Raw genomic sequence first — 15,493 nt, forward strand, 5'->3', positions numbered from 1 at the left:
TACAACTTATAATCTAGTCGGATCGAATAGATAACATAATTATTTATGATTCTGCGATTTGGTTTTTCTCGTATCTTCCCAATTTTGGATGCCACATGTTTCTGGCCGATGTTAAATAAATAAATAACGTTTATTCTAACAATTTGATATTCTAAAACTAAAACTAAACTAAATCATTCTTGGCATTGGTCTTGATCTTTTCACTTATCATCGGCTAGCTATTAAATCGGAGTGAATAGGGACATATCGGCGAAGTACCTACTTTCGAAAGGCTTGGGTGCTTGTATCTAAAATCTTGAGGGCTCGATTTCTTAGTATATGCTACTAAATACTGTTTAGCTAGTGGTCACACTCAGAACGATTAAATTTGTTGGTAATCGATAGTTATAGTTTACAATCGGCGAACATTTTTTTTGACAAGATAAGCTTTTGCCTTTTGGGTTTTCATTTGAAATTTCTACGCTATACGCTAATAAAATTCTCTGTGATGGCCACCTACGAGGAAGTGAAGGATGCTCCAAATCAGCCAGACAAGTACCTGTTTGATGTGCGCAACAAGTCCGAGTTGGAGGAGACAGGCGTCTTGCCGGCCAGCATTAATATACCTCGTGAGTAGAGTTAGTCGAGAGATTAGTAGAGGGCTTAATGGCCACACCTTTTGGTTCACAGTGCCCGAGCTGGAGAGGGCCCTTAATTTGCCAGAGGAAGCATTCACCAAGACCTACGGCCGGAATAAGCCGGCGATTGATGCGGTCCTAATCTTTTCATGCAAGGCAGGCGGACGCGCTGCTCGAGCTAGCAATATAGCCCACACCCTGGGCTTTGTCAAGTAAGTTATAGCTTGCCCTCATCTATTCATGTAGTCTTAAATTTTTTTCAATTCAATTGCAGTGCCAAAGCATATGCCGGTTCGTGGACCGAATGGCAGGAGAAGGAAGGAGTTCAATAACCAAGCAGCACAAAAGATTATTTACAAATTCTAAAAATATATTAAAAAACCCTAAATAATCACAACCTTAGCAGCTATACCTGAATTTCATGCATTTCGCCCCAACTGCTACCCATTTTAACCTTGACTTTCAGCGGCACACTCAGCTTCCCCTTGCCAACGTTCCCCATGGTCAGACTCAGGAGTTTGCCAATCTTCTTGGCCTTGGCTTCGGGCACCTCGTAGACCAGCTCATCGTGAATGTGCAGAACCAATTTGATGGCGTTATCCTCGACACCGAGCTTCCCCCCATACCGGCAGATGTTCTTCTCCATATCCAGCATTGCTTTCTTGGCAATGTCCGCTGCAGAGCCTTGAATGGTCGTATTAATGGCCTGTCGTTCGGCCTGCTCTGGATGGGGTTAAACAGATAAGATATGTTACAATTTAACTGAACTCGGGCATCAATGGAATTGCCGACATACTTATTAGATTTTGTTCGCCACCTTTGATGTGGTTCAGATAACGCCTTCGACCCGTTATGGTCTCAACATAGCCCTCTGTTTTGGCGAACCTCACGACTTTATCCGTGTATGCTCTGATGGCTGGATAGGCCTGGTGGAACTGTTCACATGTCAATTGCGCCTCCGACTCGGTGCATTGGAGAGCATCGCTCAGGCTCCGCATGCCCATGCCATATACAATTCCATAGCAAATCTGCTTGGTGCCACTGCGCATTTGTTCGTTGACTTCCGACTCGGCTATTTTGTTCCAGTGGGCAGCAATGGCCGTAAACAGATCCTGCGGGGAGTTCATCACAGACACCAGAGCCTTGTCCTCCGACAAATGGGCCAATATGCGCATCTCCAGCTGACAGTAGTCTGCCGATAGCAGACAGCGCTTCTCGTCCATGCACTTGAACACTGATCGCGGCGAAATAAGAATCGATTCCGGTCCCATTCGAATGTCAAAGTCCTTGGCCACGTTCTGCAGATTTGGCTCACTCATGGATATTCGTCCCGTGGCTGTGTACGTTATGCTGTGGCCATGTATCCTATTCGCCTTGCAGCATTTGATCAGCGGTTGCATGCCCTTGTCTATTTGCATGCTCAGCTTGCGATGGCTCAGTATTAGCTCGGATATGGGTGAGCCCAGCTTCTCCAGAACCTGACGCGAAGTACCCACGCGACCGGTGGGCTTCTTGTGAATACCCAGCACGGTGGCAACGGCCTGCGTGGAGCCCAGATTGAAGTACGAGCCATTCACCGCATAGATCTTGCTCTCCAGCTTCTTCAAGGTTTCCATCATGTGCTTTACCAGCCTACTCATCCGCTGCTGCTTGGCCGGAAAGCCGACGCACTCCATTTTGCAGAGTACGAGTTGAATGGGCATTTCCACCTCTGCAAACACAACAAATTAAAGATAAAAGTAAGCACAGAAATTGCGTGGCACTCACCTCTGAAGATGGTTACCAGCTGACCGATTCTCTCCAGAGCCTCGATCTGCCCTTCGAGTATGTGCACGGTAACGCAGGCCTCTATGGATGCACGCAACTTGGGCAAGATGGCGCTGGCGCTATCGAGCCCATGGCTGCTGTATCCGCGTCCGCTGCCACAGAGATTGACCAGTGCTGTGCACTCGGGCGCGAACTGCTGGCACTAGAATAGGAAACATTAATGGCCGTACGCGAATATTGTGTGGCCGCCAGTTACCATGTTCTTAAAGCAGGTTGCCTTCTCTGGCTCCAGCAGCCAGTTGCCCACCTTGGGATCCTCCACCTTAGCTGCGATGTTGTGCAACTCGGGCACGCCATGCAGCAGCGCCTTCAGCTGTTCCTTTGCATCGTGCACTAGGAGGGTGAGTTCTGGGCGATTCATCAACTGGCAGAGCTGCTGCACCTTGAGGCTGGTTGGGGTTTCGCTGCCCTCCTCCTCCTGCATGCACATATAATAGACAACATTGTCGGCGAGGCAGAAGGACACGCCTGCTATGAAGCTGCCATCATCCACCTGGAAGAGCGCCGGTTTGCCGGCAGCTGCTTCACGCTGCTTCGCCGCAGCCAACTGATTGATCAGCAGGTTGGCTCCGATCAGTGGCTTTCCCTTTCCCGCCTGCGATTGAAGGCCCACACTGAATCCACAGCGGGGGGCAGCCTGCAGTTCGCCGAGAGCCAATTGGAACAGCTGTCGATTGGCGCAAATGTCGATTATTTCGACTCTGTCGAAACTCAGCGCCTTGTCATCCGTCGTGGAGTAGCTCAGTATGTGCGAAGCATTCAGCTGCTGGGGATGCTTCATCAAAGAGTTCCCAGACGACATGTCAGAAAGTTGAATGGAAGAGGCTTCCTTTGAGTCCATCCCAGCTCCATTGGAAATATCGGAGAGTACCGTGCCGGAGTCTATCGCAGGTATACGAGGCGTCATATTAGCTGAACTAAGCAATGACCCAGAGCCCTGCGTACTGCTTCCAGTGGATCTTGGCGATGATCTTGGACTTTGCAAGCGCTGCGTGCGCAGCTTCTGGTAGGAGCTCATGAACTTGGAGGTATGCGGTGTCGAGGGATGGCTATGGGTCTCTTCCTCCTCCTCCTCCCTGGGTTGCGAGCTGGGTATCTCATCCGCCTCCGTATTCGTAGTGCCAACAGTTTGCTTACTCTCAGCGGCGGTAAGAGCAGCAGTCACCCCTGTGCTCAGCAGAAACGAATCGTCGCCCATAAATATATCCTCCTCCATGGCGGATGCTTTTATAGATGGCTTTTCTGTTTGCGATACCATTTGAGGGTCATATTTCCTACTCAATCGTGGATCCCTGCTGCTTATTACAGCTCGCGTCTTTTCCAGCCACAGTGGGCGTCTCTGCAGGCGTATTCTTTGTGTGCTTGGTCTCCATCTTGTCTCGTCTTTGGTTTAACTTCATAACTGCAATCCGACGGTTCTCCTCAATTTGTTTTTTCTGTAACGCTTCGCGAAGAGCTTTACTTGTGCTGGGCATTGCCGCATCGAAGCTGGGAGAACAAATTCTATTTTCCTTTTCGGCAGTGACATCTACTGTATTCCCTCGTACCATCATCCGCGTATTTACTGATTGTTGGAGGTTCTTTTCCACGGGCTTCTCTGTTAATTTTTCGGGCATCTTACTCACTGGAGTATCTGCTGATCGACTGTCTATCTGTCGCTCGGGGTTCACAGCCGATTTGGGTGTTTGATTCTGTACTTTTTGGTGGGGCACACGACTCAAGTTTTCTTTCAGTGCTGTGGGACTCGCTCCCTTTGCGATGTTGTTAGTTTGGTGTTTATTCTTTGGAGTATTCAAATGAGAAGCGACAGGTACATTCACTGCCTTTTGCTCAATGATGTCTACTGTTTGCCGTCGTGTCATTATCGGAGTATTTACTGATCGGCTGTCTTTTTTTTGTACAGTCAGTTTGGGTGCTTGGCTCTGTGCTTTTTGGTGGGGCACACGTTTCAAGTTTTCTTTCAGTACCTCAGTTGAAACTCCCTTCGAGATGTTAGTTTTATGGGAGGCGGCTGGTGCCATTTCCTTTGGCTGAGCTACTGTGTTCCCTGACATTACCTTTGGAGAATTTACTGATTGCTTTTCTTCTGTCTTTGGATTGGGGTTCTCTGCCGGTTTTCGTGGCATGTTTTTAAGATCGTTTTGGGCCTCAGTAGGATTTACCTTTGTGATTTTCGGTGGCGTTACATTTCCTTCTTCTTCACCTGTCGATTTTCGTTTTGATTGCGGCATTTGCTCCGATTGCTCATCCTCCAACGACATGTGCAAATCGACCTGCATCCCGCTGACTGACTCTGCTGACTTGGCCAGTCCACCGCTCTCTGTTCGATTTTGTGACCACTTAATGCTGCCCACGCCCATCTCATGCTGGAGATGTTTTTGCGCCTGATCAATCAGTAGTTTGGCAGCCTCAGCCACGGTCATGCCCGCCTTGCCGGTGATGAAGAAATTCCTAACCAAATTCCGCTTGGCCGCCTCGTGGGCATTTTCGTGGTCGTGCTGCTTGGCCGAGTCAAAGCTGAGAGAGTTGTAGAGGACTTTCTCGAGGACCAGAACATCGGCACCAGCCAGCTCCACGACGCTGGTGAAGCCAGCATCGAAGATGGCACGAGCACGCTTCTGTGACAGGTCTGGCAGCCGCATCAGATCAATGAGATCCCTGTGTATGCCGAAGAACAGCCTGTCCTTGAACTGTGACACAATCAGGGCGATGGTGGACCACTGCAGCGAATTGCAAAAGGCCGTCACAATGCCAGCAAAGGTTGAGGAAATTTGCTGCAGTCCCTGAAGTACGCCGCGGTTGCACTTGAATTTGTGGGCCACCACATTGATGGGCGTCTCGTTAACCAGCTCTTGCAGGGCTAGAGCCGTGTAGAAGCTGAATGAATATGCAATTTGGTAAGTTCATTAGTTATCGACTGGGAATATCTACCCACCGCTTGTGTATCTGCATCTGCTTGTAGTCCAGCTTGCTTTGGCCTCGCATGGCCTTTATTAGAAAGGCCTCCTTGACGCCAACCAGCTCGCCCACTTTCTTCATCGATGGACTGAGCTTCTCCCACATGTCGAGGTACAGCAGCCAGTCGAGATCCTGCAGCTGGTAGCACACTGAATAGGGAGTCACCAGATACACAGCATGCAGGTCAGTCTCCAGCACAAAGCTGCGCCTTGATTTCTGCAGCTCTGCGAAGAGAATGAGGCCATCGCCGGGCGGCATGGAAGATGCCAAGCAGGCGGCACCCAGCCGAGTGGCCACATAGTTCGCTGTCGCAGCCTCCTCGTCCACTTGATGGCGAATGAACTCGTAGTCAATGAGAAAGTCCAGTGCTTCGGCAATGAACTGCGAGTCGCAGTCCTCGCCACTCTGCGGCTGCGGCTGCTGCTGCTGCTCTTCGGCCAACTTCGCCATTGCCTTTTCAGCACTCAGCAGAGTGCAGTTGACGAAGCTATCAATTTCCTGTCTGGTGCTGGCCACACCAGAAGAAATCACCTCGAGGAGCGCTCGCTTAAGGTGCGTCTGCAATTGGAAATTCGTTCATTTTCGTGGCTGCTCTTTCCCAATGACACACAATGATACATACGCTGTCATCCATTCCGAGGCAAGAGGAAATGGGCTGCAGTTGCGCCTGGACAAGTTCACGACCCACCCTTTGATTGGATTCAGTGCAAATCAGTATGGACTCGCCCAGCGTATCCTTTCCGGTGCGACCAGCTCTGCCGATCATCTGGCGATACGTGAGGGAACTCATCTGGTTCTTGCCAAAGAGGGGGGAGCGTATGATCACGCGACGCGCAGGCAGATTGACACCCGAACTTAGTGTGCTTGTGGCCACGAGTACCTTCAGGGCTCCAGCCTTGAAGCAGGCCTCGACAATGTCGCGCTCTTCTGTGGTAAGCCCGGCATGGTGGAAGGCGCAGGCATAGGTAACGGCCTTGCCCATGGTACTATCGAGTCCTGGAAGGGAAGGATTGATACATTTCAGGATTGCTCCAAATGAGGAAACGAAGAAACAAACCAACCTGTGGGAATATCCCGCAGCTGCTGCTTCACATCCTCAATGGCCTCTGGATTGAGATTAGATCGAAGGCGTCGGCTCAGTTCAGTGCCGGATTTGATGAGACCATGGATGGCTGTGGCCAGCTGCACCGCAAGGCTCTCGCACCAGTCCCTCGATGGGCAGAATACAACGACGGAACAGCCCTCGAGCAGCGTTTCGATGCACAGCTGGGCCACATGATCCGAATCGTTGCTCAGGCATGGCACCTCCGACTGCCGGGAGACATCGCGCAGAAATTCCAGCCGCTGGTCATAGATTTTGGTGCCCACTTTGATCATCTCCTGCAGCGCCACTGGGCGATAGTTTGTGATGTACAGCTCGGCATCCAGCCAACGGCGCAGCAGTTCCACATTCGCCAGGGTGGCCGACATGGTGATCACTTGGATCTGCAGGGCATTCTTGCGGGACATGTACAGAATCTTGGCCAGCAAGAGCTCCAGAATATAGCCGCGACCCTTTTCAGAGATGAGATGCACCTCGTCCACCACCACAGTGCCGATTACATCCAACTTTCCCTGCTCCAGCAGCTTGTTGACTATGGAATTGGCCTTTTCTATGGTGCAAATGGCGACGTGGATGCTGTCGAAGCCACCGGGTGGTGTGTAGCCCCCAAAGAAGCCTTCCACCCTGTAGCCAGCGGGCGTCAGCAGATCCTGCAGATAGAATGTCTTCTCGCGCACCACCGAGATGAAGGGCAGGATGAGGAGCACCTTCTTGCCGCGCTCCAGGACCGTTTTCAGGAGTAGTATCTCACTAACAAGCGTCTTGCCCTGCCGATGTGGGCGCCGAGTAGACCAGATTGCAGTGCTCAAAGACAACGCGAGGCTTGCTCAGGCACTCGGCCTGCCAGTCGAACATTTGGACAACGCCCTTCCTCTTGTACTCGGCCAGGACACTGTGTGGCAGATTCCAGGCTGCGAGCGACTTGAGGGCTTCCACATCCACGGCTACATTGCTACTATTCATTGCCTCGCGAATACTCGAGTTTTGTTGGCTGGGCGAGACCAGCAGCTGGTTGGGGGGCATGCTGCTGAGATTCTGCGTTATTGTCGTTTCCCCGGGCGCTTCTGCCATGGCCATCGTACGACTATTCAGCAGATCCAGCTCGAACTGCCTGGAGGACTCCCTATCTCTGACGGGACAGAGAAAACTGCTCTCATCCAGATTGGGCGCCTCCTCAGCTTCTTCATTGTGCTCCGAGCAGACGTCCTCTGGGCACACCTGCGCCTCGAAAACCGACGAGACGTCGTCCTTTTCCTTAATCTCCTTCTCCTGTATCACATATGAAAATTCATCCTGAAAATACTCTGAATAATTTTCGCGGCTTTCGGCTGCAGCTGCTGGCGGCGCAACAACCAAACGTTGTTCCAGCTCCCGCAAGGCGCTCTCGTCGAGGTCCAATGATTGCGAGAACGCCATTCAAACCAGCAATTACTTTACAAAATAAGTATAAATAAATAAATAATTATAAAAATATATTTAAAAAAAGACACCGCGACGGATTCAACTGCGACAGTGTTGTAAAGTGTAAAATTGCAAACTAGTGATGGGACATCGTAAAAACCGTTTGTACCAGAAACGGAACGAAAAAGAAACAATCTTTGCTAAATCAGCTACATTTGTTTTATTAGAACCCCACTTAATTAGTTATTGCAGGAAAATAATAGGTTATCAACATTTGTGATGGCTATATACTACAGAAATCAAAATTGTGTAGTTATCGACTGTTTTTTCGACAATAATCGTGTTCAAAATAAAATATCGTTTCCCGAAACGTACATCAACCCCGACCCTGCCAACTTTCTGCAATATGTAGGTGCAACAGAAATCAGCTGTGGGCAGAAGAAAATCCAGGTAGTTGTTTACCTCTAAAGTATACCATATTTTGCATTTGCTGCAAAAAATGGACGAGTTTAAGGTGCCCGCGCCATTGCCGAAATACAAACCCACTGTGGTTGAGAATCCGCTATGGCTGCAGATAGAAACCACCGAGGAGCCGGCCAATTCGAGGAATATAATACCAGCAATTTGTCCGTACAAGGTGCCCCGCTGGTCTGCACCACCGCCCGCAGACCAAAGCTACAAATTTGAGGTGCTCAAGTCGGGGCAGATCATTGACGAGGTGAGACAGTTGCAGCAACAGGCTATTTGGACATTTGGGCGGCTGCCCGAGAACGATGTGTCCGCCGCGCATCCCACAATTTCTCGCTTCCACGCCGTGCTGCAGTACAAGCCGAAGGCATCTCACGACCACCACTACGAGGACGAGGAGCATCATTCCGAGAAGCCAGCCAAGCCCGAGAGGCCCGAGGGTTGGTACATCTATGACCTTGACAGCACCCATGGCACATACCTCAACAAACAGCGCGTGCCCTCCAAGGTATACATACGAATGCGTGTTGGACACATGCTGAAGCTGGGCGGCAGCTCGCGCATCTACATACTGCAAGGACCCAATGCGGATGCGGAGCCCGAGTCGGAGTTGTCGATCAGCGAGCTGCGGGAGAAGCGTGAACGGGAGGTGGCTGCCGCTGCGGCCGAGAAACAGCGCAAATTACTGGAGGCACAGGAAAGCGAACGCAACGAGGGCGTCAGCTGGGGAATGGGAGAGGATGCCGACGAGGAAACCGATCTCACACACAACCCGTTTGCCAGCTTCAACAACGACGACCTCTTCTTCGACGATCCCAAGAAGACACTGCGGGGATTCTTCGAGCGCGAGGGTCTAAATCTGGAATACAAGTGCGATGAGCTATCGCAGGGATCGTTTGTCTGTCGAGTGGAGCTGCCGCTGGACGATTTCAATGGCAGGCCTATTGTCGTGGAGGTCAACCACAAAGGACGCAAGAAGGATTGCGTGGCGCAGTGCGCCCTGGAGGCATGTCGCACTCTGGACAGACACGGCGTGCTGCGGCAGGCCAACCAGGAGGGACAAAAGCGCAAGATTTTGAAGGCTGGAGACTCGGATGACGAGGATGAGTTCTGGGATCGCACTGGAGATGTTGCGCGCAAGAAGCAGCGCAAGGCAACAGCGGGCTCCAGCGGCCCCCTCACATACGAGCATTTGGTAAGTAAAAAAAAAAGAAAATTCCAAAGAAAATTTACTTAATGTTGTGTTGCCTTTTTTTCGAACAGTTGAAACAGCAAACAGATCTCCTGTCAGAGTTGGGCAAGGTGGAGTTCGAGATTGCCACTTACCAGCTGAAAGAGAAACGAGCCAAGGAAGAGGCCGCCAAGCAGCTGAGTGCCAGCTACGATCTGGACAACTTTATGAACAGTCTCAGCGTGGATATATGGCAAGTGGACAAAACGGAGATCAAAAAGCTTCGGGTTAGTAGCTAGAAATTCCCATTGAACTTTGCTTGACTGACCTCCTCCATTCTCTAGCTGGAGCTGCAGCGCATCAAAGGCGAGCAACTGAGAGTGCAGCGCCTCATCCAAATAGCGAAGCCAGCTTGTTTACCCTACACTACGAGCAGTGCTACAGCCACCATTACATCGTCGGCCCAGGAGGGCAACGGCGCCAAAAAGCAGCTGCCCATGATTGGCAAGCGGAATCAGTTTAGCAAATTCAAAGTGGTCACAGCTTTGCCCAGCTCACGCGCCACAGTGCAATCGAATGCTTTTGCTCCGGATGAGGAGGAAGTCGAAGAGGAAGAGGTGAAGGGAAAGCTGGCAAAAATGGAGATGGAAATGGGAATGGAAACTGTTGCAAAGCCGTCGACTACACCAAATCAGAATCTACCGGAAAGCGAGCCAACCGCCGAAGCGGCAATGGCACCGGCAGCAGCACCGGCAGCGAGCAAACCAACAGCAACCTCCGAGGAGGAAGTCGGACAGGAGTACAACTTTTTGTCAACAGCAGCGCTATCCGAAGTTGCCACTTTTCCTACAGAACTTTTCCTGGCTTTCCCGCTGACAGAGGCGATTGATGACATCAGTACTACGCTGGCAGGCCCCACTCCGACCGAGGAGAGTGCAGAAGATGCAGCACAGAAGAAGCGCCGGCAACGCGCACCGCGACAGCGCAACAACAAGCAGCGTCAGGACGTGGACATGGACATGAATGAGCTATTCGAGCATGAGGATACCGAAAAGTACGCAAAGTGGGTGCCACCAACCAATCAAAGTGGCGACGGCATCACACATTTGAACGAGAAATTCGGCTACTAAAGTTTCAATAGTAGCGCCTAGAAATAAGCCCATTCGTCTATGTAAGCATTCTTTTAGACTACTCGTAGGTATTGTAATGTTTAACAGCTTATTGATATAAATGTTGTGACCCTGTCTGGAAATGCCAATTGGCAACTAAACGAAGCGACGTTATTAATTACCCCACAATATGAGTAGTACTCCCACGGGCTAAGCTCTCTTGCACTCTTGCAACTCCCACCGACCCTTGGAAGCTTTTCAACACACTTCCACTGCTGGGATGTGGTTGATGTTCGTTCCCCTTTTGCTGCCGCTGATAAGCTGCTACCCCTGCTGATTCCACGAAAACGTTCACCCAATAAATCCAATGAAAATTCCTGCGCACATACACAAAATGAACCCCAACATTCGGGCACGACGACCAGCGTGGGCCATCGGGCCATTGGGCCCGTCGGGCCCGTTGCCGTTGCCGTTGCCGAGACTCCAGTACTTGAACTTCCAATTCAGTTATAATTTTGTCACTCTAACCGTCAGCACGGAGGAACGGCTGAGCGTGAAATACCATTTGAGTTTCTATAGCCAATAGCCAATAGCCGAACTTACATGTGTACTTTTGTTTATCAAACACGAATTGATTTGGCTTAGGCAGCAAGATTAATTAGCTCATATCGATCCGGTTTCGCCCACCTTGAAGTTCAATTTGTATGGGAAATCGAATCCAAACCGACCAAAGTCAGTCCTTCAAGGCATCGCCACGAGCGACGGCACCGCTCCGCTGCCACATATATTGGGCTCGTGTATATAGCATAGCCATAGCCATAGCCATAGCCATTGAATACTCGTAGTTTGTGCGCGCATTCAAACGGAATTATTTATATAACTTCTCAGGTGTAGAGCCCACAAAAAAGAGCGAAGAGTGCGTGTGTTTTTAATGCGGCCATCACGTGGATTCCCAACAGACGGAGCACATGTCCGGGCTACACTTTAAGACTCGTAACAGTCCTTCTCAGAAGACGTCCCTCCGTTGGGGCGACTGCTGCCTCACATAGATTGTGTGTGTGTGCGTGCGTGTGCGTGTTCCTAAAACGTATTCCTGGCCAGACTTTACGTTGATTCCTATTTAATTAGCGTAGACGTAGACTCCTGTGAGATCTGTGATCTGCGATTAGGGCAAAAAAGCGAAGACGGTGACTCCAATTCGCGCACTCGCTCGTGCAGGAAATGTTGCATAAGTTGAGGCGCATTTGATTGGCGCGCGCGCTACAGACCAGAAGCCTCTTCTACTTCAGATTCTTGCGGCCAGGCTGGGCGCACAAAGTGGCATCTGCTTTTGAACTTGGCGTACATATTACACAGCAAAGGTGAGTCGATTGCCCACAAATGCGCTGGGACATGCGCAGAGAGCACCCCCAGGGGGTTGGTGAGGGGGTGATTTTCTCTCTGTCCCTCTCGGGCTTTCCAATTGCTGCGCTCTGCGCCCAGTGCTTTGTTAATTTTTTGTGAATGAACCCAGCCGAGTGGGTGGAATGGGTGGATGGGTGCCCACTGTCTATGACGTACTTGCCTTGGCTTGACTCTCTCCCTATTCGACGGCGTATTTTTATGGCAATGATTTTAGCCTAATTATGTATCCAGGCTTTACATAGTGCGTGCGAATGCCCCTATAAATAATGCCCAAGTAGCTGCAACTGCAAGTTAATTGCGCGCCATTAGCAAGGACACAGACTGTCACAGACAGGAGCAGGGGCGGGCACAGGAACTACCTCCTATTATAGCAACCTCGGTTATCCTTGTGCACAAAGGTCAGCACCACGGATGGCCATGACAAGCCACTGCAATGGCTTAATATTTAATGCTGCGTGGCGCTAGTTAATTGAAGAGCGGGCGAAAATAAACGCGTGCACCCGTCCCCGTCCCCGTCCCCAGGCGTCGCATGCAACAGTATTCACAATTATGCTCATGAACATTACTTCTCTGCTCTCTCCCACCCCCCTCCAAACCCACCCGATGCCAAACGCGTATCACATTGCAGCTTACAGCTAAAGGTCGAATCCATTGTGAGGTCGGTAAATTAATTTACGCCACAAGCAGAGCGCCGAGCAGAGCGGAGAGAAGGAGCCCCGACTTGATTTCCATAACCAAGCCAAGGACGCGGGTCGATTCCCAAGGATGATTAATGTCGCTGGCTGTGTGAGCATTGCGCTCTTCTATGGCCTCATCCTGGTGGTGGGCATTTGGGCAGGTCGCAAGAAGCAGGCGGGCAATGATTCCGAGGAGGAGGTGATGCTGGCCGGACGCTCCATTGGCCTGTTCGTTGGCATCTTCACCATGACGGCCACCTGGGTGGGAGGCGGCTATATCAATGGCACGGCAGAGGCCATCTACACATCGGGTCTGGTCTGGTGCCAGGCGCCCTTTGGCTATGCTCTCAGCTTGGTTTTCGGTAAGTTTTCATAAGGATTGCGTAAACAAAGCTCTACTGAGCTCTCTGCTGATGCTTTTGCCGCTCTCTTCCATAGGTGGCATCTTCTTTGCCAATCCCATGCGCAAGCAGGGCTACATCACTATGCTGGACCCGCTGCAGGACTCGTTTGGGGAGCGCATGGGTGGCCTGCTCTTCCTGCCCGCTCTCTGCGGTGAGGTCTTCTGGGCAGCTGGCATTTTGGCAGCGTTGGGCGCCACCTTGTCGGTCATCATTGACATGGATCATCGCACCTCGGTCATTTTTTCCTCGTGCATTGCCATTTTCTACACACTCTTCGGCGGCCTCTATTCCGTGGCCTACACGGATGTGATTCAGCTGTTCTGCATCTTCATCGGCCTGTGGATGTGCATACCGTTCGCCTGGACCAACGAGCATGTGGGCAGCCTGAGCGACCTCGAGGTGGACTGGATAGGGCATGTGGAGCCCAGAAAGCACTGGTTGTACATAGACTACGGACTGCTGCTGGTCTTTGGGGGCATTCCCTGGCAGGTGTACTTCCAGCGTGTCCTCTCCAGCAAGACGGCTGGACGGGCTCAGCTGCTGTCCTATGTGGCCGCTGCCGGATGCATTCTGATGGCCATTCCACCTGTCCTGATTGGTGCCATTGCCAAGGCCACACGTGAGTTAAGCGAGATCCCAATTTGACTTCTACTGATTTCTGATTTCCATAGCTTGGAACGAGACGGACTACAAGGGTCCCTATCCGCTGACTGTGGACGAGACGAGCATGATATTGCCCATGGTGCTGCAGTATCTGACGCCCGACTTTGTGTCCTTCTTTGGGCTGGGCGCCGTCTCCGCCGCTGTCATGTCCTCCGCCGACTCCTCCGTGCTGTCGGCCGCCTCCATGTTTGCACGCAACGTTTACAAATTGATTTTCCGTCAGAAGGCATCCGAAATGGAAATCATTTGGGTAATGCGCGTGGCCATCGTTGTGGTTGGCATTCTGGCCACCATTATGGCCCTCACAATTCCCTCCATATACGGCTTGTGGTACGTCCAAATCTACATAATTCAGCCCGATTGGCAGCTCATCTGCTTGAGTGGATTCCTCACCGCTGTCTCTCTGTATTCCCCGCTCTCCGCCTGATAGGTCCATGTGCTCGGATCTGGTCTACGTCATTCTGTTCCCCCAGCTACTGATGGTGGTGCACTTCAAGAAGCATTGCAATACGTACGGCAGCCTGGCCGCCTACATTCTGGCCCTGCTCATCCGGCTGTCGGGCGGCGAGGCGATCATCGGACTGCCCGCCCTCATCAAATATCCCGGCTACGATGAGGAGGCGAAGGAGCAGATGTTCCCCTTCCGCACAATGGCCATGCTGCTCAGCCTCATAACCCTCGTCTTCGTCTCCTGGTGGACCAAGTAAGTGCAAATAATCTTGCTGGTTACCTCAACCCTCACCTTCCCACCCTCTCGCATCTTTCTCCGTCAGAATGATGTTCGAGTCGGGCAAGTTGCCGCCCAGCTACGACTATTTCCGTTGCGTGGTCAACATACCCGAGGATGTGCAGCGCGTGGGCGATCCCGCGGAGTCCGGCGAGCAGCTGTCGGTGATGGCCGGGCCACTGGCACGTTCCTATGGCGCCGCCACCATGGCGGGCAAGGACGAGCGCAACGGACGCATCAATCCTGCCCTGGAGTCCGACGACGATCTACCCGTGGCGGAGGCGCGACGCTTGAACCAGCAGACGGCACAGGCGCAAGTGAAGAAGATGCTGGACACGGCCACTGGCAGCGGCGGCGGGCAGTTGAGCCAGTCCGGCATGGCCATGGCCATGCCCACGCCCGAGCAGGACAATACGGCCTTCTGAGTGGAGTCCCAGCAGATGTGGATGTGTCCCGGGTCGTAAGATTAGAGCCTGCAAGTATGCTAACATTTTATTTTGTTGAGTTTTTTTCATTTTAAGTTTGCGCTTGTTAGGGATTGGATGGTGATGGGATGGCGATGGAATTGGCTGGAGTGAAGAGTGGAGAGTGGAGTGGTACAGAAAGTATTTTGAAACGTACGTTAAACACACAAGTGCTCAGGTATAAAGTGCAGAAAGCTGATTGTAAAACTTACATATAATTTAGCCAATTTATATACATATATACATATGTATGTATATCGTATTATGTATAGGTTTCCACATGCTTAAAGCGTTTTACATATATTTATTCTATGGATTTCGAAACTTGATTTCTGTTGTTGAATTTTTTGTTGCTAGTAGCGAAAGTAGTTGCATATAAATGTTAAATCCGAAATGCGATAATCGATTAACTGAATCGATGAACTCAATACATATCAAATGCATTTTCCATTGAAGAAAGAGAATTGCATTCAAATCTGGCTGAAAAGGTCAAAGAGGAGC

The 15,493-nt window shown here is 51.0% G+C and overlaps 4 protein-coding genes across 4 annotated transcripts; 3 read left to right on the top strand and 1 right to left on the bottom strand.

Annotated features, from left to right (window-relative positions):
* The first annotated feature begins 385 nt into the window (after positions 1–385).
* LOC111082482 (rhodanese domain-containing protein CG4456) lies at positions 386–1,009 on the top strand. Its single transcript, XM_022378704.2, has 3 exons — positions 386–608; positions 670–829; positions 892–1,009. The coding sequence occupies exons 1-3, from the start codon at positions 488–490 to the stop codon at positions 947–949; spliced, it is 339 nt and encodes a 112-aa protein (XP_022234396.1). The 5' UTR covers positions 386–487; the 3' UTR covers positions 950–1,009.
* On the bottom strand, positions 981–7,944 carry LOC111082361 (DNA polymerase theta). The gene is given in 9 exon segments (XM_041591739.1): positions 981–1,340; positions 1,414–2,328; positions 2,385–2,586; positions 2,641–3,616; positions 3,723–5,321; positions 5,380–5,960; positions 6,025–6,398; positions 6,464–7,271; positions 7,273–7,944. Coding segments are annotated over 9 exon segments (6,420 nt in total). The 5' UTR covers positions 7,921–7,944; the 3' UTR covers positions 981–1,023.
* A 293-nt stretch (positions 7,945–8,237) lies between these two features.
* Positions 8,238–10,814, top strand: LOC111072309 (kanadaptin). The gene is made up of 3 exons (XM_022364118.2): positions 8,238–9,568; positions 9,637–9,831; positions 9,889–10,814. Exons 1-3 carry the CDS (start codon positions 8,405–8,407, stop codon positions 10,672–10,674), a joined length of 2,145 nt encoding a protein of 714 aa, XP_022219810.2. The 5' UTR covers positions 8,238–8,404; the 3' UTR covers positions 10,675–10,814.
* A 1,854-nt stretch (positions 10,815–12,668) lies between these two features.
* On the top strand, positions 12,669–15,111 carry LOC111082621 (high-affinity choline transporter 1). Its single transcript, XM_022378856.2, has 5 exons — positions 12,669–13,096; positions 13,173–13,757; positions 13,810–14,131; positions 14,232–14,504; positions 14,575–15,111. Exons 1-5 carry the CDS (start codon positions 12,823–12,825, stop codon positions 14,951–14,953), a joined length of 1,833 nt encoding a protein of 610 aa, XP_022234548.1. The 5' UTR covers positions 12,669–12,822; the 3' UTR covers positions 14,954–15,111.
* The last annotated feature ends 382 nt before the right edge of the window (positions 15,112–15,493 follow it).

Source organism: Drosophila obscura, unplaced genomic scaffold, assembly GCF_018151105.1.
Source record: "Drosophila obscura isolate BZ-5 IFL unplaced genomic scaffold, ASM1815110v1 contig_150, whole genome shotgun sequence".
NCBI classification, from domain to species: Eukaryota; Metazoa; Arthropoda; class Insecta; order Diptera; family Drosophilidae; genus Drosophila; species Drosophila obscura.